This window comes from Tenrec ecaudatus, chromosome 9 (genome assembly GCF_050624435.1).
Source record: "Tenrec ecaudatus isolate mTenEca1 chromosome 9, mTenEca1.hap1, whole genome shotgun sequence".
Lineage (NCBI taxonomy): Eukaryota > Metazoa > Chordata > Mammalia > Afrosoricida > Tenrecidae > Tenrec > Tenrec ecaudatus.
In genome coordinates, this window is record NC_134538.1 from 34,698,031 (window position 1) to 34,719,413 (window position 21,383).

At 50.8% G+C, this 21,383-nt stretch overlaps 1 protein-coding gene across 1 annotated transcript; it reads right to left on the bottom strand.

The window, feature by feature from the left end:
* Window positions 1–3,793: 3,793 nt before the first annotated feature.
* On the bottom strand, window positions 3,794–15,250 carry LOC142456736 (arpin-like). Its single transcript, XM_075557971.1, has 6 exons — window positions 14,940–15,250; window positions 13,326–13,401; window positions 10,483–10,615; window positions 6,601–6,807; window positions 5,839–6,002; window positions 3,794–4,534 (listed from the first exon to the last, which is right to left on the bottom strand). Exons 1-5 carry the CDS (start codon window positions 15,233–15,235, stop codon window positions 5,977–5,979), a joined length of 738 nt encoding a protein of 245 aa, XP_075414086.1. The 5' UTR covers window positions 15,236–15,250; the 3' UTR covers window positions 3,794–4,534; window positions 5,839–5,976.
* Between the last annotated feature and the right edge of the window lie 6,133 nt (window positions 15,251–21,383).

A 21,383-nucleotide genomic window follows, 5' to 3' on the forward strand; every position in this document is an offset into this window, starting at 1 on the left:
GGTGGGGGGGAGCACAGTTGAATCCGTCATCTGGGGTGCCCTGGAACAGGATTTTATCCCCTGCCTGTTTCCCTGACCGAGATGTGCATCTAATAATGCTCCACCCATTAGCTGGGCCTGCCTGATACCTGAGCCAGTGCTAAACAAGGTGAGAAGTCAAAGGTCATGACCTCACCATCTTCGTGGGAGCCTGAGGCTGAGTTTGGTAGCACTGGCTCTTCTACCAGAGTCAGAAAGTTTCCTGGACACCCACACAGCCTGAGCCATAGCAGCTCCCCACTTCCTAGTGCCAGGATAGGGCTCTGCCTCAGTGGCCATACCTGCTAAGCCTAGAACCCTACTTCTTACCCCCAAGCTTTCCCTTCCCAGGGAGTGCTGGTTTCGACTCCCAATACTTCCTAGAATTACAGGAACTATGGCTTTCCCCACCCCCACCCTCCAGTACCTCCATTCGCCCAGAATCTGGGCATCTTGCTCCCCAAGTCCTGTTGATTCAAATCATTTCTTCTTCCCACCTCTACTGCCAGAGCTGTAGAACCAACCACTGGAGCCCTCGCCAGGTTCCCTGCAGTCACGTGAAACATACCACCTTCTACAGTAAGGATGGCAAACCTTTGTCTGTCAAGGGCCAGTTGGATATTCATAACCTGGTTTGCAAGCCACACTAGTCAAACACTGTATGAGCTCATCCCTAATGTGATGGCTGGAGTTGCTTTCTTTTGGTGAAGCGTGATGGGCTTTATCTGGCCCGTGGGCCTGACATTCCCCGCCTCTGCTCTATGGGATCATTTGTTAAGGCCCAATCTTGAACATGCTTAAGGTGCCCTGCCCACCTCCAACACATCCAACTCTATTCATTCTCCACGCTCCTGCCACAGTCGCTGTTTCTTCTCGGTCGCGTGCGGTGTTGCCACAGACTCCCAAGACTAGTCCTCGGTAGGTGGGATGGTCACCTGCCCACAGAACTTGCCATACCCTTTGGCCACAGTGCTTTGAGCAACAGGATGCCCCCACTAGTGCCTCTGCTCAGGCTTCCCAGTCCTCCTCTCACTCAACCCTCTCCCTGACCACTCCCACAATCAAGGTCCCAGCCTCGGGGCAGCTCTAAGACACCAGTGAGGTGGCTACGACAACCATTGAGGTGAGAGACTGCGAGGCAAAGAGAGGAGAGGCTTACTTCTCAATGACCTATGACTTCAAGTTGTCCCCGAGGCCCGACCTGTGCTGACCCTGTCCCTACCAGAATGACGCACTGCCCTGTCCTCTGTCATCCTCAGCCTTCTTCCCATGCTTGAGCCCATTGTGGTAGCCACCGTGTCAGTCCGACTCCTGGAAGGCCTTGCTCGCTTTCGCTGCCCCTCCACTTCGCCAAGCATCGTGTCCGTCTCCAGGGACTTGTCTCTTCTGACAACATGTCCAAAGGATGCACGGCAAAGTTTCGCCATCCTCGCCTCTAAGGAGCACTCTGGCCGTACTTCTTCCAAGACAGACACGTTTGTCCTTTTGATAGACTGCGGTATCTTCGGTATTCCTTTCCAGCACAATTCAAACATGTAGATTATTTTTCGATCTTCCTTATTCAGTGTCCAACTCTCACATGCCCATGAAGCATTTAGAAATGCCACGGCTTGGGTCAGGCGCACCTTAGTCCTCGAAGTAACATCTTTGCTTTTCAACACTCTAAAGATGTCTCGGGGGAGCAAAGTTACGCAGCAGAACGCATCATTTTGATCTCTTGACTTCCAGGCGGCCAGCTAACGTATGAATCCTAAGCCTCATGGCCATTAAGTTGAGCCGAGTCATAAATAGGTTGGAGGACAAACAAATGTTTGAACTATGACAGTGAACCCTGGACATACAATATTAATTATTCACCTATTGATAACAACAGAGGTGGGCCCAGCTGGGAAAGATTAGCTGTCAAGGTTCTGAGCAAGCCCCCTGCAGTCTGGGATGACAACCCTGTTTCATAGAACTCTGTGCCCTCCACTCTTCAGTAGGAGAGCACAGGGAAGGAGCAGAAGTCTTGCCTCACTGTGTTAGTCCAGGTAGACTAAAGACACAAATTCATAGACACTCATTTGTGTGTAAGAGAGAGCTTTATATCAAAGAGCAATCGCACATTAAGAAAACATCCCAGCCCAGTCCAAATCAAGTCCATAAGTCCAATATTAGCCCATATGTCCAATACCAATCTATAAATTCCTCTTCAGATTCACAAAACACAACCAATGATGCCTAATGCAGGACTCATAGGCCAGTGGGTGGCAAGTCTTATGGATCCAGTGGCGGTGGAAGCATCTCAGCACTAGCAGGGGTCTCCACGTGCCTCCTCCAGCTCCAGGGCTCTAGCCTAACTCCATGTGTCTTGTCATCAGGAATACAGAGAGTGAGTTTCTCCTGCCTCCAGTGAGCTATTTATCTCCATCACACAGGCTGAACTCCACCCCTTAGCAAGTTGACAGATTATGTAACCACCACATTCACACAACTCTAGATTTGAGTTCTGGCTCTGTTGCTTAGTAGCTGAGTGACTTTGGCTCGGCTGCTCAATCTCTCTGAAGCCTCGTTCTTCCTCTGTAATATACACACAGAAGCCGAAAGGTGTGATCATTAATATTGGCATTGCCGCCAAATGGCCTGGGTTTGAAGTCCTCTCCTACATATGCAGGGCCTTCAGAAAGTTTGTGGGAAAAGTGTATTCACTTTCCATTCCATTTCCCCCCCAGCTTTTTTGAAGCCCTTCATATTGGTTATGAAGCTGCTGAGCTTCAGTTTCATATGAGAAAAATTGAGCTAATAATCATAGGTACTCCTGAAATTGCTGTGGAAATTACAAATAAGATCGTGCCAGTTCCCAGCACAGTGCCAGCACACGGGGGCACTCACAGAGGGCGGCTGGAGCTATTATCACAGAAAGCATCTGGCATGGTCGCCCAGGTGGAATCTAATTGATGCTGATTCAAGGAAATCACAGGTGTGTCAATTCAGACTACGTTCCATAAGGTTTTCAATGACTAATTCTTCAGAAGTAAATTTCCAGGCCAGTCTTCCAAGTAGCCTTGCAGTAGACTTGAATGTTCAACCTTTCAGTTAGCAGCCAAGTGTGTGATCTGTTTGTGCCACACAGGGACTCCTTGACACATTGAGCTTCCGAAACTGAATCCCTATGGGAGCAGACAGTCTTATCGTTCTCCCTTGGAGCGGCTGGTGGGTTTGAACCACTGACTTTGCTGTTAGCAGCCGGCAGTGCCACTAGGGCTCCTTCTTGATATATTAACCAAGTCCAACCCAACCACTGCTATCAATTTGATTCCAACGTCCGAGACTATGGATCCTCACATCAAGCACTCACCATTACCCAGCCCAGTCCGACGCACAGTGACCTATGGGGCAGGGTGGAGCTTCCAGGCTGTAACGCTGTACGGGAGTAGAAAGCCTTCATCTTTCTCCTGAGGAGCAGTTTTGTAACTACTGACCTTGGAGTTAGCAGCCCAAAGCATAACCCACTAGGGAACCCCGACTCCTTGTCATCTTAATTCACCATCGTTGTGAGCTCACCGCCACCCCCTGTCTTTCCTCAAGTCAAGCAAGGTCCATCTACGTGCCCCCCAGTCCTTACTCCTCCTTAGGACATGTACACTTAACTCCCTCTCGCTCCTCGGATCTGCATTTGGGTACACTAGCCAGCAAGGCAAAGTTCAAGAACAACGAGAAATGGGAGTCCTTCCAATCGGGACGCTACTCAGCTGGAACACTGTTTACGCGACAAGAACTCAGCACGCTGGAAGAATTCTTTTCTGAAAATTTACTTGTTTATTAAAAAGTTCCCAAGGTACAAAACAACAACAGAAGTGTTTTCAAAAACGCAGCCTGGCAGAGTGAGTCTGAGAGATGGGGAGTGAGAGTGCACACTGTTGGCCTCGCAGAGAACAGCATTCACCAGGAACCAGCCCAGGAAGGAAGCAGCAGACAGGAAACTCGGAGGGGGCACAGGATCAGTGGAAGGAAGCAGGGACAGGGACAAGGAGGCTGGGAGCAGGAGAGCAGAGGCTGCAATGCAGAGTGTGGGGCTTGGGACGGTGTGGGTGTGTGGAAAGAAAGCAGGAAGAATCGCAGGCACAGAGAAAAGTGCCCCCTGGAAACTTCCCCCACCATTCTGACCAATGGATGCTCCCCAACTCTGCACCAAGACCAAGCCAGTTCATCTCAGACTGCCCCAGACTTGTCTACCACCTGTCTCTCAAAATAAGTTCCAGATCATGGGCCAGGATGGAAAAGGTCTAAGAAGACTAGATTCTCACCCAGGGAGGGTCCTTCCCTGAGCCACTGTATGCCCCCACCCCCACGAGAGGAGCTTATCCAAAGGGTGTTCCAAGATGGGGGTAGGAAGGATCAGGTAAGGCTGATTCAGGTGGATTGCTCTTTGTCTTCAGCTCCAGAGTGGAAGTGGGTGGAAGAACCTCTCAACAGCGCCACAGCAGGTTCTGGTGGGGCCCTGGAGGCCTGCTGTCCCCCATGAACTTCAGGCATCCTGGGGAAACCCAAGGGGGCAGAGACACAAAGAGAGAGCTCTTAGTAAAAGCATGTTAGTGAGTCTTTGGGTAAACAGCTTCTCTTCCTTAGGCTCGCCCTGGAGCCAGGCCGGCAGCTCTCAGTGATTTTGCAGTCCAGATCCCCCGTCCCAAGACAAAAGAGAATCCAGACTCTCAATTCTATCTGGCCTTGCTTTCTCTGTCACCCCCAAATAAATAAATAGATAGATAGATAGATAGATAGATAGATAGATAGATAGATAGATAGATAAAAAGCATCTTTATCACCTAGATAAATGGCTCATTTTCCTGTTGGGAAACATTTTTGTTTTTACTGTTCAAATTGGGGCCTTTGATAGCGATTCAAATCTTTGAGTGAAATACAGTTTAGGAAAACAACCCAACTGTGAAGAGCCTGCAGCCTGATGCTAAACCAGGAGGCTGACCCAGGGGGAAAAACTAGTGAGGAGCAACCCAGTCACTTCCCAGCTACTTCAAACAAGAAGCCAATCACTCATGCGCCTGCACCACGGCCTGGCCTGACCCGGCCCGGCTAATGCAATCACTTGCAGTGGAAATGCTTGAGAGATTTACTGGCCTTTGCAGGCTCTCCTCGGTACCCCTTTCTTCCAATCCTCCTGGTTTCCTTACATCTTTGGGGCATACATGCAGACAGACCCAGCTCGGAAAGGTTCCAGGTCAAACTGTCTCCCCTGAGACATCTATTTTTGGGGCTGCAACCTGCCTTTCCTGTTCTTATGTTAATGAGAAAATCCAACGTAGGGTGGATCCTAAACCCAATCACTTCTGAGTTACGAAAGTAGCCACAGCGGCACTCATGCAAAGACATGCCAAGGGACACGGACAGCGGTCAATGGACGCTGCGCACTAAGAGATTCACAGAAGGGTCTACCTGCCAGGCCCGGTTTGGATGCAGAGCCTCCAAAGGGGAGCACATTCACATCTGCTCTTGAAGCCATTCGCGGATGGGGCTTCTGTTCGGGCAGCACCAGATACTGAGACGGAGGGTGTGCCCCCGGAACCTTGTAGGAATGTTTCTGGTGCGTGGATGTAGGGTGCCCTGGAGTCCATTGTGACTCAGCAACGCCACAAGCAGCGGAACGGGGACACTGCCCGTCCAGGTCCCCCTCACCGTGGCTGTCAGGCTTGGGCTCACCCCTCAGAATTCCATGAGGAGCTTATCACGACCGATAAACGAGCTGCTGTCCTCCCCTCGTCCCACAACACTACCCGAAGAGAGGAGCACTCCAAGGCCAGGTCCACAGCCGTCTCCCGGACCTACCCACTCCTCGTCCTCTGCGCCGTCTCCCTGCTCGCGGGCCTCCGCAGTGGCCCCTTCTGAAGACTTCTGGGCCATGATGTTGTCTGTCCAGGAAGTGCCTGTCTTTCCATCCCCAGCAAAATTACATCTGGTCACGGTTCATGCCTCCAGTTTGGCTAATGACTCTGAAAGAAGAAGAGAAGCTGAATGGCCTTCTGCCTTGCGTGGGAAACACTGCGGGGAAGGGGAGGGCTTCGTCTGGGGTGGGGGGTCCTGTGGGACTCGATTCAGCCTTTGTCCTCTGTACTGTCTCGGCCAGGGTGTGGTGAGGGAGTCTCTGAGTGGTTCTCAGCCTTCCTAATGCCGCGACCCTTTTGTACAGTTCATGTTGTGGGGACCCCCCTAACCAGAAAATTATTTTCATTGCTACTTCATATCTGTCATTTTGCTACTGTTATAAATTGGACAACCCCTGTGAAAGGGTCATTTGAACCCCAAAGGGGTCACGACCCACAGGTTGAGAACCACTGCACTAGATTACTAGGCTATAAGGCTGCTCACAAGAACCATGGGCTTGGACAACACTCTGGAATCCAGGGCATCCAGGCCAAGACCCCAAAGGCATGTGTCCAGGAATTTTAAAATAAATATCAAGTGACTTGGGGCCCACCGAGACTGGACTAGCCAGTGGCCATGAGCTCCGAGGAAAGGCTCAGGAAGGGGACCAGGAGTCCTCAACTCCCACACAAGAAGTTATGTCAGCAGGAAGGCTGTACTGCTAACCCAGGAAGGGGCCATCTCCCCGCGTTTTCAGCCGTAACCCGGCCCCCAGCTCGAGCTCCATCACTTCCATCTGTGCCTCGGGCATCCAGAAGGCCACGGTCTGGTCTGGGGTGAGGCTCGCCGTCAGTGCCAGCAGCTCTGGCTTATTGACCAGCTCCTTCAGCGCCTCGGGGGTGAGCCTGTCCGTGTCCCCCTTGGCTTCTACCTCTGCAGATAGACAGCATTGGATGGGTTATTATCGATTCACTTACAGAAACAAAAACACACACTCACTGCCATCGAATTAAGCTTGACTCAAAGCTACCCTGCAGGACAGGGGAGACCTGCTCCTGTGGCTTCCTGGGGCTGTGAATCTTACAAGAGCAGAAAGCCTCAGTTTTCTCCTTCGGAGTGACTGGTGGGTTTGAACTGCTGGACTTGTGGTTAAGTAGCCCAAGGCATAATCCACTATGTCACCAAGACTCCTGAAGTTCTTACAAAGGCCTTATGTTTACCTTTTCTTTCTTCTTTTTTTCCCCTTTACGTTTCTTTTGATTTCTGTTCCTGAGAATATGAGGGTAAGTCAAAAAGCATGGCTAGAAAGTCATAGAAAATGTTCTTCAAGAGAAACATCAAATCGCGAAGCTACCGTTTTCTCAGTATGTCGTCCACACTTAGGTCCACCCTCTTCGGAAGGTGGCGCTTCCATCTCCCAGACATTCTGCATTCTCTGATTTACACCAGGGCAAAATGGCAGCTTTGGCCTTCTTGGGGTCTCAAATCATTCTTCTTTGAAATATCCTTTTGAGTTTGGGAAACAAAAGGACGCCTGAAGGGGCCAGACCAGGGGTAGGGCCATGGGTAGATGGGGTAAGGCACCCCAATGAGATTTTCACAAGCCATTCTGCTACCCTCAAAGACGGAGCAGCTGCACAGCTGATGGGTAAAATTACCCCTTGGTCCAACTTCCTTGGCCTTTTCCTCACCACTGTGGTTTTCAATTTTCTGAAATCCTCCTCAAAATAAGTTCCGCAATCACCAGGTCTGAGAAAATCTACCAATATGACCTCTTTGGAATCCAAAAATTTCGGCACTAGAACTTCTCAGCTGATCTCTCTGCCTTCATTTCACTGGCCCCGCAGCTCCCTCAGAAGCCACCGTTTCGATTGGCGCACGCCGCTCGCTCGGGACTGGACTGGCAGCGGCAAGGCTCGTCCTCAGGAGCTTCAGCTTTGTTGGAAAGATCAGCCCTTCGAGCCAGCCCATCTTCATGCAGTGCTTTTAGAAACCGTTCAACCCAAAGCTTGATCACTTACCACTGAAAACGCCGAGCCAGTGAGAGCTCAACTCCAAGAGCTACCTTAACAATGGTCATCCTATAGTCTTCGACCAGTGTCTGCTCTTCGGACGCTGTTTCTTCATTCACCGGGTTGACTGTCTTCCCTCTTGGGGTTCATTTCGTAAATTTTTCCAGCATTCCTCAAAATTCTTGGTGCTTCTAAAAACTATTGTTTTACGTAGGACAGCCTATCTATGTTACGAAGCTTCGGTGATTTTAGAAGATGTTCATCTAAGTTTTGCTAAAAATCTTATATTAGCCCTGACCTCAAAATGGTTTTTCCTGACATAGAAGTATGCCTTTTGCTGAAGGTACCTCACGAAACTAAGACGATATTACTACGAGAACTTATCTGCCACCAGTCATCAGTCATTGCTCGTATGAACTGGAACCCCAACCAGCAATTCAGTGACATTGATTACATTCTTCAAGTTGTGGCGCCATGCCCGGCCTCCTTTTCCCCAAGTGTCCCTTCTGCATCACCATAAACTCACTGCCCGCCCCCATGCTTCTTGTCTAATCCACAAGAGTAGCTGTTGTCAATTTAATACCCTATAGATCAGCAGTTCTCAACTTGTGGGTCGCGACCCCCTGGGGGTCGAATGACCCTTTCACAGGGGTATCCCAATTATAACAGTAGCAAAATTACATTTTTCCATAATTATGAAGTAGCAATGAAAACATGGCTGGAGGTCACCTCAACATGAGGAACTGTATGAAAGGGTCATGGCAGTAGGAAGGTTGAGAACCACTGATCTAGATTGATCTTGACTGATCAGACTGCTCAAAACAGTCTTCACTAAAAAACTTTCGGGGATACCTATGTTTGGTTTCAGGTTTCAAGATGATCTCAGGGCCCTGGGCTCAGGGGTTCATCTAGCCTCCATGGCTCCAGAAAGTCTGGAGTCCCTGAGAATTTGAACTTCTGATCCATATAATCCCTGTTTAGATCAGGATTCCTGTAGTGTCTTTGAGGAATCAGCTGTTCGGTAATGGTCGCTGTGCACGCTCCAGTTCTGGTCTCATGGCAAAGGGGGCAGTTGTTCATGGAGTTAGCCAGCTACCCCTTCCATTCCTCCTCCTATGCCCGACTCTCCTCCTCCCTCTGCTACTCCCACAGAGCGTCTTTTGTGACTGAGTGCTCTAGATGCCTTGCCTCAGTCACCCCTCACAGACTGCACAGCAGGCCTGTGGGTACTCATGAATCTGAGCTTAGAGAAAATTACTTCATTGCCCTGCGCCTGAAAAGGAGGGAGAAAATGTGCCTGTTTGACAGGACTGACAGCAGCTGTAAACGAAATGAGGCCTGTAAAGCATGTGTCAGCACAGTATCTTCCTGACCAGTAAATCTCAGTGAGGGTTACTCCATCTTTAAGATTCCCATGTTACAGATGAGAAAACCTGTGCTCAGAGAAGTTAAGTTACTGCTCTAAGATCACACAACGAGTCAGTCTCCAAACTCACTACAGAATTCTGCCTTCCTCCTGAAACAATGGAGGCCAGGCAGGGATCTCTCCAGATCCTGAGTCTTACTGATTTGGGGAGAGGTAGGGAGGATCTGCTGAAGCAGGAACAAACTTTAGTGGTCTCCAGATGCTCTACGGATCCCCTCTTACTGGAAGCTTCTCCTGACTTACATGGTTACAAGGGCGGAAGAACCCCAAAGCAGCAGGTCAGGCAGCAGGCTGCTGGCTCGCAGGGTTTTGGGGGTTGTTGTTATTGTTAGGTGTTCTCGAGCCGGCTCCGACTCACAGTGACCTTATGTACCATAGAACGGAACGCGGCCCCGTCCTGGACCAGTCTCACAATAGCTGCTAAGGTTGAGCCCATTGTTGCTGCCACTGTGTTAATTCATCTCACTGAGGGTCTTCTTTTTCACTGACACCACTTTACCAAGCACGATACTCTCCTCTTGGGGCTATTGTCTCCTCATAACATGTCCAAAGTACACAAGATAAAAGTCTAGACATCGTCCCTTCTACAGAGCCTCCTGGTTTTACTTCTTTCAAGACAATTTGATTTGTTCTTCTGGAAGTCCATGGTATAGTCAATATGTTTGCCAATGCCATAATTCAAAATGGAAGCTAACAAATCCCAAAATCGGCAAGTCAGATGAAAGGCTGCTGGCTCAAGTCCCCAGACCAGGAGGTCAGAGGATGACAAATCAGATACAGGATCAAGAAAGGGTAGGCTTTGCCAAAACATCTACAGCTGTTGGATGCAGGCCATTCCCACAAGGGAATAAATGCCTCTTCCAATGGATTGACCACTCACATCAGATCACAAAATGGAGACTGTTTACTTAGTGTTTATCAAACCACTAAGAAGCATGACCTAAACAGATGGACACAACCAGTTAAGAGTCCAGAGCCAGGTCATGGGTGGTCTTGTAGCCTGTAGGAGAAGATGGAAGGGAAATAGAAAGCTAGACAGGACCCTGGTCCCAAGGTAGCTTCAAGGCTAACCATCCTGGGAAGATATTATCTAGGGGCTGAGAGGTTCAGGGGCCAAGGAAGAACGCCCTGTGGGAGGGCCCTGAGGGAGAAGGGTGGAAGGATACCTACTGTATGATGACATGAGGAAGCCCGTGTTCACCTTCTTTGTAGCGCTGAAGTTGGGTTCAAGTTCATTTCCCTTGGGGTCAAATTTGCGGCGGTGGATGCTGCTGGGCTGGACATACAACACGTAGTAGCGTTCCTGTGGTCCGGCAGAGAGAGAATGAGGAGGCTGCCATCACTGTGCTCACCTCAACACACAACTCCCCTGGGCTCTGGGCGTGGCCCTCCTCAACCTCACCTTAACCCTCAAGTCCCACCTCAGCTCTAAAAAATATTCAAGCTGGGCTGATGTCCCCCATTCAAATATTCATTCATTTATTCATTCATGTGTTCAGTAGAGCACACAATGAGCCCTGGTGGTGTAGTGGGTTGCATGTTGGGCTGCTGACCACAAGGTCAGCGGTTCGAAATCACCAGCCACTCTATAGGAGAAAGTGGAGGCTTTCTACTCCTGGAAGCAGTTACACTCTCTGAAACTCACAGGGGGCAGTTTTACTCTGTCCTACAGGCCTGGTATGAGTCAGAATCTACTAGATGGCTGCGAGTTGAGGTTTAGAGGTCCATAGTAGGGTGGGCACAAGGCCTGCACATGACCAGGATAGAAAGTACATGCAAAAATCCATGAGCCAAGCACAAAGCATGAAGCACCCCGAACACCATAAAGCAGAAGTGGATACAGCCAACGTGTCATGGGAAAGGTACTGAGAAAGACCTTGGGCCCAGTGGCCCCTCTGCCTCTTCCAACAGATTCATGACCTGGAACAAATCACTCCCAGCCTCCCAAGCTCCAGGATCCTCTGCGAGCCAGGGGTGAAGTGATGGCTACCCTTAGGAATGCTGCAAGGCTTCAATGGGATCCTGGGGAGGAGCAAGCACGGTGTTAAGCGGGAAGCGAACCCTAGCTGCTATTTGCCGGCTAGTCTAACAAGAAAAGGCCAATGCATGATGCCAGCAGACTGATGAAGAGATGCCCACTTCCTGGGAGAGCTGAGGAAGGTGAAGTCTCAGAGAGCAGAGAGACCTGCAAGTGCAGAGGTAAGGGACTAGAATAGATATTAAACACAAGACAGGTACACAGAAATCTAGAGTCCCACCTACAGTGGAGCGCCTTGAGCCACTTGGCCAAGACCTGGGGAAGCCGAGGCTAGGAAGGCAAGCGTGATCAGTTGGAGGCAGATCCCCAGTTGGCATTGGGAGCTTATCTGGTAAATAAGAAGGAATCCTTCGGAGCAGCAAAGACCCCAGAGGGTCTCTCAGGAAACAAGTTGGCAACAGGGCAGGAATGAGCTTTGGAGCGAGGGGCAGTCAGAAGGGGTAGGTCGGAGAGCCCATCACGACGGACTGGCGTTCCTGAGGATCTAGCCGAGGTGAGTGGATATGGATGAGGGAGGTCAGGAATGGCCAAGGGAGGAGCTCGACCTGACTGGACATTGCTTTTTTAGCTCTAGCTTCACCAAGAAACTTGGAGGAAGCAAGTTTGGAGCGGGCTGAGGAGAGCACCCTGCCTGCCTGGGCACAAGTCAGCCCTAGCAGAAGTTCGGCCTCAGCATGGGCGTGCACATGGACTCTCCTGAGAAGGTTGGCTCAGGACTCCAGATTGGCATGGCCAGGAAGGGCGAAGCAAAGCATTTCTTGGCATCAAAGTAGTGGGGGGCTGGGAGGGGGGGCGTTCTCATGGGGTAGAGAGAAAGGCTCTGGGTAGCACCATTGGCCACCTTGACAGGGTGCTACTATCAACGAGTCACCTTGTCAACATATCCGGGTCATGCCATGGGGTGGCGCGGACACTCAGAACAAGCAGCATCCGCTGGAGGCAGCCGTTCAGTTGGCGCTCTGGGTTGGGATTCTATTTGGCAGACAGGCAGGGATCCTTTGGCGCAGCAACGAGCGACAGCAAAGAGATGGCTGTGTAAGATGTCACCTTGGACATGAGAGAGAGCAACAGTGGCAGGGGCTCCAAGGAGATGGGAAGTCACTAACTGTCAACAACGGAGAGGTCACATGAAGCGTGGAAATAAAAGCCCAGAAAACAGCAGCCCTCTCCCATAGTCCCTGCCACCAATGTGCACCCAGTGGAGATCCAGGTCCACACAGGTGACCTGCTTTGTAAACGCCCAACATTCTTAGATGCCCAGTCGCAAACAGCAATGAAAAAAGATGAGTCGGTGCCAAGAGCCGCCCTGCTTCTATAGAGCTGCAAACAACAAACGTAGCGGTACATTTATGATAACCCACTCCCAAGGGCTGGCATGCGCACAACTGCCCAGGATCAGAGCTGGTACCCAGGAGGGGTGAGGTCGTTGGTTGCCCTCTCTGACCTTGCCTGCTACTTTGAGGCAGTGGGAAGTACCAGGCCAGAGGGAAGGGATCTGGGCCCTAGACTCTAAGAACAAAGAGCCAGCCACCCATCCTGCCTTCCTCCCCTCCTCTACTCCATGCCCAGCAAGGCTCCTGGCCCCATTCCTTTCATAAGTCACCCCTGCAGGCCCTCCTCAGGGCATCCACAAGCTGAGTCCTGAAGCATCCACCTCACCCCTTCCTGCTTTCAGGCTCCCAATCTCAGCCCAATCACACTATCTGGGTCCAGGGCCTGGTCTGTTTTCTGAGCTACGACCCGGGCCTTTCCTCCTGGCCACACACTGCCCAGCATGGCCTGAATGGATCCCTTCCCATCTTCAGCCACATTTGGTTGGTGTTGGTGTTGGGACACATCTCCCAACACCCCGTGCACCACTCAGTGAAGAAGCTGCATCCCTCCCCAGTCCTCGGCACTGGCAGAGCCTGGAGCAGGGAGCGACTTCTGGAAGGACTAAAGCCAGCGCCGAGCTGCCACCCCAGAAGCAGCGCACCTTCCTGCCGTGGGTATCCAAGATGCTGTGCCGTGACACATCCACCAGCTCTCCCTCCAGCAGGACCCCGTTGCCCCTGAGACAAGAGGAAGAGAAGGGATGGGTCAGCTCTGCCAGAAAATAGCCCCCTTCCAGTGTGATGGCCCAAGATCCGCGAAGCAAGATCCTGACCTGTGGGGGTGGGGGGATGGGGGGCGGTGGGAGGGGTGGATTTTATTATCCCAGAGTGGGTGTGCAAGTGAGGGCACTACCAGAGGGCAGTGCTGTTGAGACCAAGCAATGGGCCCCCCTGCAGAGCCCAGAACTCAGTCTTACATACAATAGGCAGAGAACACATTCAGCACTCCCCACTGCTCCTCAGGTGACAAAGACCGTGGGCACGAAGGGTTTTTGTAAACTATCAAAACGTTTACTACATATAAAGGATGTTGCCTTTTTATTAACCGAAAAACAATTTTGGGCAGGGGGGGGGTGTTTCTAAAGGGCTATCTATGATCATCCCTTCTCATTGACTTTAAAGCCGTGCATATATTTCTGTTGTCATTCACATCACATAGGGGACGACCTAATGACTCAGGGCCATCAAGTTTGACCCCTAGTGACCCTCTCGAACAGGACAGAACTGCCCCCTGTGGGTTTCCCAGACTGTCAATGTCTTCAGGAGTGGAAAGCCTCAACTTTCCCCTGAGCAGTCGGTGGTTTTGAACTCTGACCTTGGGTTAGCAGCATACTACGCCAGCAGTGCTCCTCAACAACCTAACACGGAAGTGGTTGGTGGAGCTGGAGAAACGGGGATGCGGGGACTTAGGATTTTCCTGACCAGACTGAGATGGCAGGGTGGCCCGTGAGATCAGCTGAACCCGAGGTTTTCTGGTTCCACTCTGCATAAAATCAGCACCAGAGGCTCCCTCTTTGGGAATGCAGAAATGGGAGAGAGGCTGACAAGGTGTGTGGGGTGGGGGGAGGAAATCACGATTGGAAAACAACTCTTATTTTGTCACAACCACCACATACAAAACAGGAGGTAGCATTTGGGTTTCAGGCAGTCTTGGTGGCACAATGGTTAAGGCACTTGGCTGCTAAAAGAAAACAGGGGCCCACCGGCTGTTCCAAAGGAAAAGGCTGGGCAGCCTGCTTCCTGAAGACTGACAGCGTCGGGACGCACGGGGCGGTTCTATTCCGTGCTCCCAGGTCGCTGTGCGCGGGATCGGCTCCAGGCAGGGGTGTGAGTGGCGTGTCAGTTTGACTGGAAGGGCTCCTTTGCTTTTAGGATCTGGATATCCGCCGGGGCGGGCTCTCCTGCACCCAACTCTGCCCTGGACTCGCCAACTCCCACCGGCACCCCAAGGGCGCGGTCCTTTCTAGAGGGGGTGGGCACCCGTGCAAAGGCCCGCGCTGGAGGAGGGACAGAGGTCGGGACAGGTCCGAGCCCGCGGGCAAGCCGGCCTGTGGCCCTGCGCATCTTTGTCTCAGGGGGTGCAGCTCGGGCTGCGGGGCGCGGGCCCGAGAGGGCAATGTGGGCACCCCAATCTTCCCTTCCTCCGTGCCACCCGCAGCCTGGGGAGTTGGGGTGGCGGAGTTGGGGTGGCTCCCAGAGGCGGCGGCGGGGCCTACCCCTGGTGGGCGCCAGGGTCCCAGGCGGCGGGCAGCCGCGCGCTCCGCACCGCCTTGTTCCGGAGGGCGCCGTCCTGGTAGATGCGGCTCATGGCCGCGCCGGGAGGCCCGAGGCGCGAGCCGGCTCCCGGGAGCAGAGGCGCGGGGCGGAGAGTGGCGGAGACGCGCCGGGCCGGGGCTGCGGGTCCGGGAAGGGCGCGGCTCCGCTCGGGCGCGCCCGGGCGGGATTTAAAGGAGCCGAGCTCCATTCCCGCCGGTCCGGCGCGCTGGGAGCGGGCTTCCTGCGCGACGCCCATCGCGGGTTAGGGACCTGCGTCCGCGGGCTCAGGGTACTTTCCCTCCTTCCCTGCGAGGGGAGGGAGGCCCTTGTCCCAACACACGCACAAAGGAGATATGTAGGAGGATGCGTTTGGGGGGAGCAGGAACGGGGAAGAGGGGGACAGCCCTCAGGAATGACGCTATGCCGACCTGTGCCCTCTCGTGGTCCCACAGTGGCTGAGGAAGGGGCTCCAGAGCTCTGGGACAAATAACTCTGAGCCTGGGAACCTGAGCAAGGATTGGATGCAGCTGTGTGCGCTTGGACGGACTCCTCAACCTCTCTGCGCCCACGCTCCTTCTTCTGTAAAAGGGGGTTGGATGAGTTTACCACTGCCCATCCCTTCCTGTGCTGGCACAGTGGCCCTCAGGTTGAGGCAGAGAGAAGGCAGAATCGTTTTTCAAACCTGTCCTGGGAGTGAGCCCAGGAGTGTGTGGGGCTATCCAGGGAGACCTTGTTCTGGCCGAAGGGCTCTTTCAAAGGGAGGTAGCCAGACAGTGTGAGAGCGCTGTGTGCCCTCCCCCTCTCACCTCAGGGTTTCCGTGGGCCCCAGACAACAGCCATCCTCCCCCTCCCCCCAAATAAATATCCTTGTAGTTAGACAAAGATCTTTGTGTCTTATTGACAATGTGGAGGCATTTGCGTAGATCAGAACATTGGGACATGGGTAACATTGTAAAGCACTGTCATTCCAGAACATCTATTGTGCTCATGTGGAACCTGTAGCCAGGGACAGTTGTTGGACCAGAACAAGGGGAGACCGTGTGATTTCAATTCACCAAAGAAAGGTCAAGACATTGGGAGGTTTGATGAGATAGTGAATATACAACAGATGATTTGCTCTGTAAACCTTCACCTACTTCACACTGAAAAGTTCAATTAAAAAGAAACCCAGGAAAGGTGTATGCCAGGGGTGTACATTTCACCATACTCACTCTGTTTGCTGAAGAGATAGCATGTGAAGCTAGACCATGTGCAGAAGACTATGGCATCGGGATTGGAGGAAGACTCACTAGCAAGCTGTGATTTGAAGGTGACACAATCTTGTTGAAAGCAAAAAGGACTTGATGAAGATCAGAGAGGACAGCCTTCAATATGAATGATGTTTCAATTTAAAGAAAACAAGGAGCCTTGGGTGGCCTAATGGTTACAAGTTCGTCTGCTAACTGCAAGGTCAGTAGTTTGAAACCATCAGCCGCTCCGCAGGAGAAAGATGGGCTTTCTACTCCTGTACAGAGTTACAGTCTCAGAAGCCCACAGGGACTGCTCTACCCTGCCCTGTCGGGTTGCTATGAGTCAGCACCAACTGGAGTTGTGGTTGTTGTTGTAAAGAAAAGAAGATTCCTTCCTGGACCAATAAACAACATCATGATAAATGGAGAAGAGACTGAAGTTGTCCAGGATTGCATTTTCCTGGGATTCACAATCGAGGTCTGCGAAAGTCAGGAAACCCAATCACGTATTGCATTGGGGAAATCTGCTCCTCAAAGCATGAAAAAACAAAAATGCCATGTTGAAGATTAAGGTGCGTCTGCCCTGTTAGATTTCTGGGTTGGTTTACCTTGGTTCTTCTCAACGCTGAAAGGATTCATGGGGCAGAAGCACTTTCATAATCCGAGTTACTTTTAGGAGGGAAAGGGGAGTTTCAGGTATTACAGTCTCAAAGGGTACCCACTATCTCTGGAAAGCATGCAAAGCTGAGAGGAGGTTGTGCAAGATTTCCCCACTGAAGAAGGCCACTTCCGGAGAGCGCTAAAACCCACGTGAAACCAGTGTCTGAAGCAGCGAGTGGAACCAGAGCGTGGTGCCAGCAGAGCGGAACCACCAAGAGACACACAGCTGGCCCTGCTGCTATCCCCTCCTACATTCCTTGAGGGGGCGTGGTTGTGGGTATTACCATGCCTGATGGCTAAGTTCATGGGCACCTGTGAGGTTGACCTGTGAAGGTTGACCTGCGCCTGCACCTAAGTAGGTGAGTGTAGTCTGCGCATGCTCCGTTTCAGGAGCATGCTATATTCAGGACTACGCGTGTGATGTATTATGTCCCAGGATCTGAGCAAGGTCCGCTTTGAATTGTCCCCTCGGACGTCTAATGTGAGCCTGATTCCTTTCCCACCCCTTTATTGTGGCATGACCAGCTAATTTTCGCTTAGGGTAGGCGTTTGGTGGAGTCAACCCCCTGATCCCTAATCTGGCGACCTGTCAGACCCATGCCATGCTCTTTTCCGTTGCCTTGGATGCCTTTGGAAGCTGGACAATGAATAATGCAGATCAAAGAAGAATTGATGCCTTTGAGCTCTGGCGCTGGTGAAGAATGATACTACGAACTCCCAGAAGAATAAACAAACCTCTGTTGGATGAGCACCAGCATGTCCTTAGCATTGGGGATGGTGAGACTTTGTTCCCATGTTTTGGATATTTGTAGCCATTTAATTTTTTGTTAACTTGAAGCTATTAATCAGGTCACAGCCTGATGCTGCTGCTTTGAGGGGGTAAGAAAGAGAGTGAGGCTCTTCTCTCTCTTCTCTCTGGCTCTTCGCTTCCTCCTGGCTGGGACTTCACTGAGTCTGCCTCCAAGAGTGACCCCATGTGAGCTGCTGACCTGGAGAACTGTCAGCGTCCTGTGACATATCCCCTGACCTTGGATCCATATGACTCAGCACCCACTGGCCTGTGAGCTCCCTGCTTCCCACTTCACTGCTGCAGCTCTGTGAGTCTGCAGAGGGCTTGGCTAGCATCAGACCCATGAACTTGAGTTGGACTGGGCTGGGGCGCCTTCTGGATATCAAGTTCCCTTTTATATGTAAATGAGCATCACTGGTTTTACTTCTCCTGCAAACCCAACCTAATACAGACACGTTCAGGAGAGGCCGATCTCTGGAGAAGGACATCAGGCTCTATAGAGTGGAGGCTCAGCGAAAAAGAGGAAGCGCCTCAATGAGATGGGTTGACGCCGTGGCTGCGACAATGGGCTCACACATAATGACAGTTGTGAGACTGGCACAGAACCTGGCAGTGCTTCGTTCCGCCAAAAGTCCAACAACATACATATGCATACGCATATGTCAGCAGAAAGAAAAAGGAACTTTCAGGTCAAAGAAATTATTTTGATATATACTATTCATCTTGATGCCAATAGTGATTAAATATAACTTTTAAATCTTTTAGTGTATGTTGTACATATTTGTTATGTGGAGATCTATGAAAATTATATGTCTGTAATATATGTATATAATTCATATAATTTTCTTCTATGTGTATGCTGTTGTTAGTTAAGTGCCCTGGGGTCAATTCCGGCTCTTAGAACCGCTATGTACAACAGACTGAAGCTCTGCCAGGCCCTGTGCCATCCTCACAATTGGCCCGTCATTTCTAGGCTTGGCCCCACTGTTGCAGCCCCTGTGTGTCCATCCAGCTCACTGACGATCTTCCTCTTTTTTTTTTTTTGGCTTCTCTTCTACTTTACCAAGCGCAATGTCCTTCTCCAGAGTCTGGTCTCTCCTGAGAACATGTCCAAAGTCCGTGAGACGAAGTCTTGCCATCCGCACTTCCAAGGGGCACTCTGGCTGTGCTTCTTTCAGACAGATCCGTCCGTCCTTCTGGCAGTTCCTGGTGTGGTCACTATTCTCTGCCAACACCATCTTCGAATGCAACCATTTGTTCTCGGGTTTTTCTTTCTCAAGGGAGACCCAGCTACTGTACCTCCTGGGTAAGTTAGCCCAACCCCTGGCTGACCTTCTCTGCCTTCTCAGTAAAAGGCAGAGAAGGAGGAAACAGAAGAGTCCTGCAGGAGCCCTCAGGGCACAGCTAGTCCTTCCTGGGCCCTCCTGCCCCCAAACACTCCCAGGCTGATTCCCTGGCTATCTTGCCCTCCTCCTACCTTCCTTCTGTGTCATCTTCCCCTACACCGTGGCTCCAAATTTAAGCAGCCAGTTAAGACTGTTTAATTAAACTGAAAGAAGACTTAAATTCCATCCTTCAGTCTTACTGGCCACGTTTGGAAGGCTCAGTACGTACCAACAAACAGCCAGTCGTTACCGTATTGGACAGTGCAGATTCAGAAGCTGCCCATCACTGCAGGAAGTTCTGTAGGACAAACCAAAAACTCACTGCCACCGAGTTCATTCTGACCCACGGTGACTCCATAGCAAAGGATGCGCTTCTGAGAAGGTAACTTTACAGGAGTAGAAAGCCTCATCTCACTCCTGCAGAGAGCTGGGTGGATTTGAAGGGGTGACCTTGTTTGCAGACCAACTCGCCACCAATGCTGGAAAGCACTACACTTGGGAAGACCAATCTCCTCTGGGTCGCAGGTTCTGCAACTTTGCTGCGTCAGCTCACTAGGTGGACCAGGCACCACCAAGGCAGAGAAATCTAAATGAACCAGGAAGCATTTAAAATAGAACTTTGTTAGATTTTTTTTGCATTTAACTTTGCAGTTTATGTTCTCGTAGGACACCTGGCAGAGCCATGACTAAGCGCTTGATGACTAACTGAAAGGTCAGTGGTTCAAACCCCCCAGCTGCTCTGTGAGGGAAGATGGGACAATCTGTTCCTGGTAAGTGGCAGCCTTGGAAACCCTCTGGGGGCAGTTCCACTCTGTCCTGTAGGGCCACTCTACACTGGAATCGGCTCAATGGCACAATTTAACTTTAAGCCAAACGCCCTGAGGTGTAACATCTGTCTGGAAACACAGCATGCAGGTATGTCCTGAGAGTAGCATTCGGCATTCATATTCAACAACGGAGTCCTCTTGTTCTGAATATGGAGTCATCACATTTCCCTTGAGACTTATTTTTAAGAAAGCAAATGTTTTGAGAATGAAGATGGCAACAGGTATACAAATGTGCTTGACACAAAGGATGGATGTATGGATTGTTATAAGCATTGCATGAGCCCCCAATAATAAAACAACAGCAACTTATTTTTGTTTTTGAAATTATTGTTGGCACAAATGGAATTTCGGCTACAAAAACGTAAGCTTTGGACCCCTCTGTGCCATGGGGGAACTGACAGTGTGTTCACACGAGTATGTATGCTTTGTGACATTTTCAATGGTAAGTAGTTTTGCTGAAGTTGAGACCACTCTCTTTTCTTTGCCAAGAGGTCTCCTTTGCTTCATGTCAAGCGAGATAGTTAGTTTATTGTGCCAGCCTGGCCGATAAACACAAGTGAGATTAATTGAAGGGCAGAGAGATAAATGGCTTGGTGAGTCTCGCTTTTATTGTCTCTTGCTCTTTGATCATCTGACCAGCTGTGCTTGTTCTGTGTCTCAATTTACAGGCTACACTACCTGTGGGATGATTAGCCGGTGGACTGTGTCGCTTTAAATTGAGGTCCCTTTAAGACCACATGATTGGAATGCACATCTCTGGAGCTGAGGACTGACGGTTAGTGACAGTTGGGGACCTGCCTTGCTGTTTGTTGCCTGGGGATATATAGCCCAGCTCTCGCTACAGAGGACGAACTGGTGGCCCTCAAGACTTGAAGGACTGCCAGTGTCTCACAACTCTCTCACGGGAGTGAGTTGCACTGAGCCATTTGTACTGCTTTATAATTTCACTGTTCATTTCTTGTGTTATCTATCTATCTTTATAAATATATATAAAATTACTAGCAATCTGGTTTTGTTTCTCTAGAGAACCCTGTGTAACACATCAAGTGACATTAGAGTGAGATTTGGGTGAAGGGACATTAAGAAGAGGAACATGTCATATGCAGTCCCTGGGTGGTGCAAATGATTAATGGTCTTTACTGCCAAAGGTTGGAGGTTTCACTCCATCTAGAGCCCCTCAGAAGAAAGGCCTGGCCATCTATTCCCCCTATGGAGCTTAGTTCTTCTCTGACACACATCAAAACCAACCCGGCAGCAGCTGACACAAGAAGGTTTCATTTGGGTTAGTGGGATATAAGGGCATTTTTGTGTCATGTCCATACATGGTTAGCTTGTTGCCAGCTGTGCTACGGTGGTAAGAATTCCAGGAATACTTGGCCACACTCTGTGCTGACTCATCTGATGCTGTGCCCCAAAGGAGTGAAGCTAGAGCTGGAAATATGCCCTAGAGCGAGTGCCTCCCTTACACTGGGCTATGTGGGCAGTGGAAAGGAGCCAGGCTTGAGACCACGGG

What these genes read in the sequence shown, in the direction of transcription:
- LOC142456736 (XM_075557971.1), bottom strand. Translation starts at nt 15,235, where the DNA reads ATGGGCGTCGCGCAGGAAGCCCGCTCCCAGCGCGCCGGACCGGCGGGA. An exon ending in TGGATACCCACGGCAGGAAG is followed by an intron (nt 10,616 to 13,325) that starts GTGCGCTGCTTC and finishes GCCGGACCACAG; the next exon opens with GAACGCTACTACGTGTTGTA. An exon ending in CTTCCTCATGTCATCATACA is followed by an intron (nt 6,808 to 10,482) that starts GTAGGTATCCTT and finishes GTCTATCTGCAG; the next exon opens with AGGTAGAAGCCAAGGGGGAC.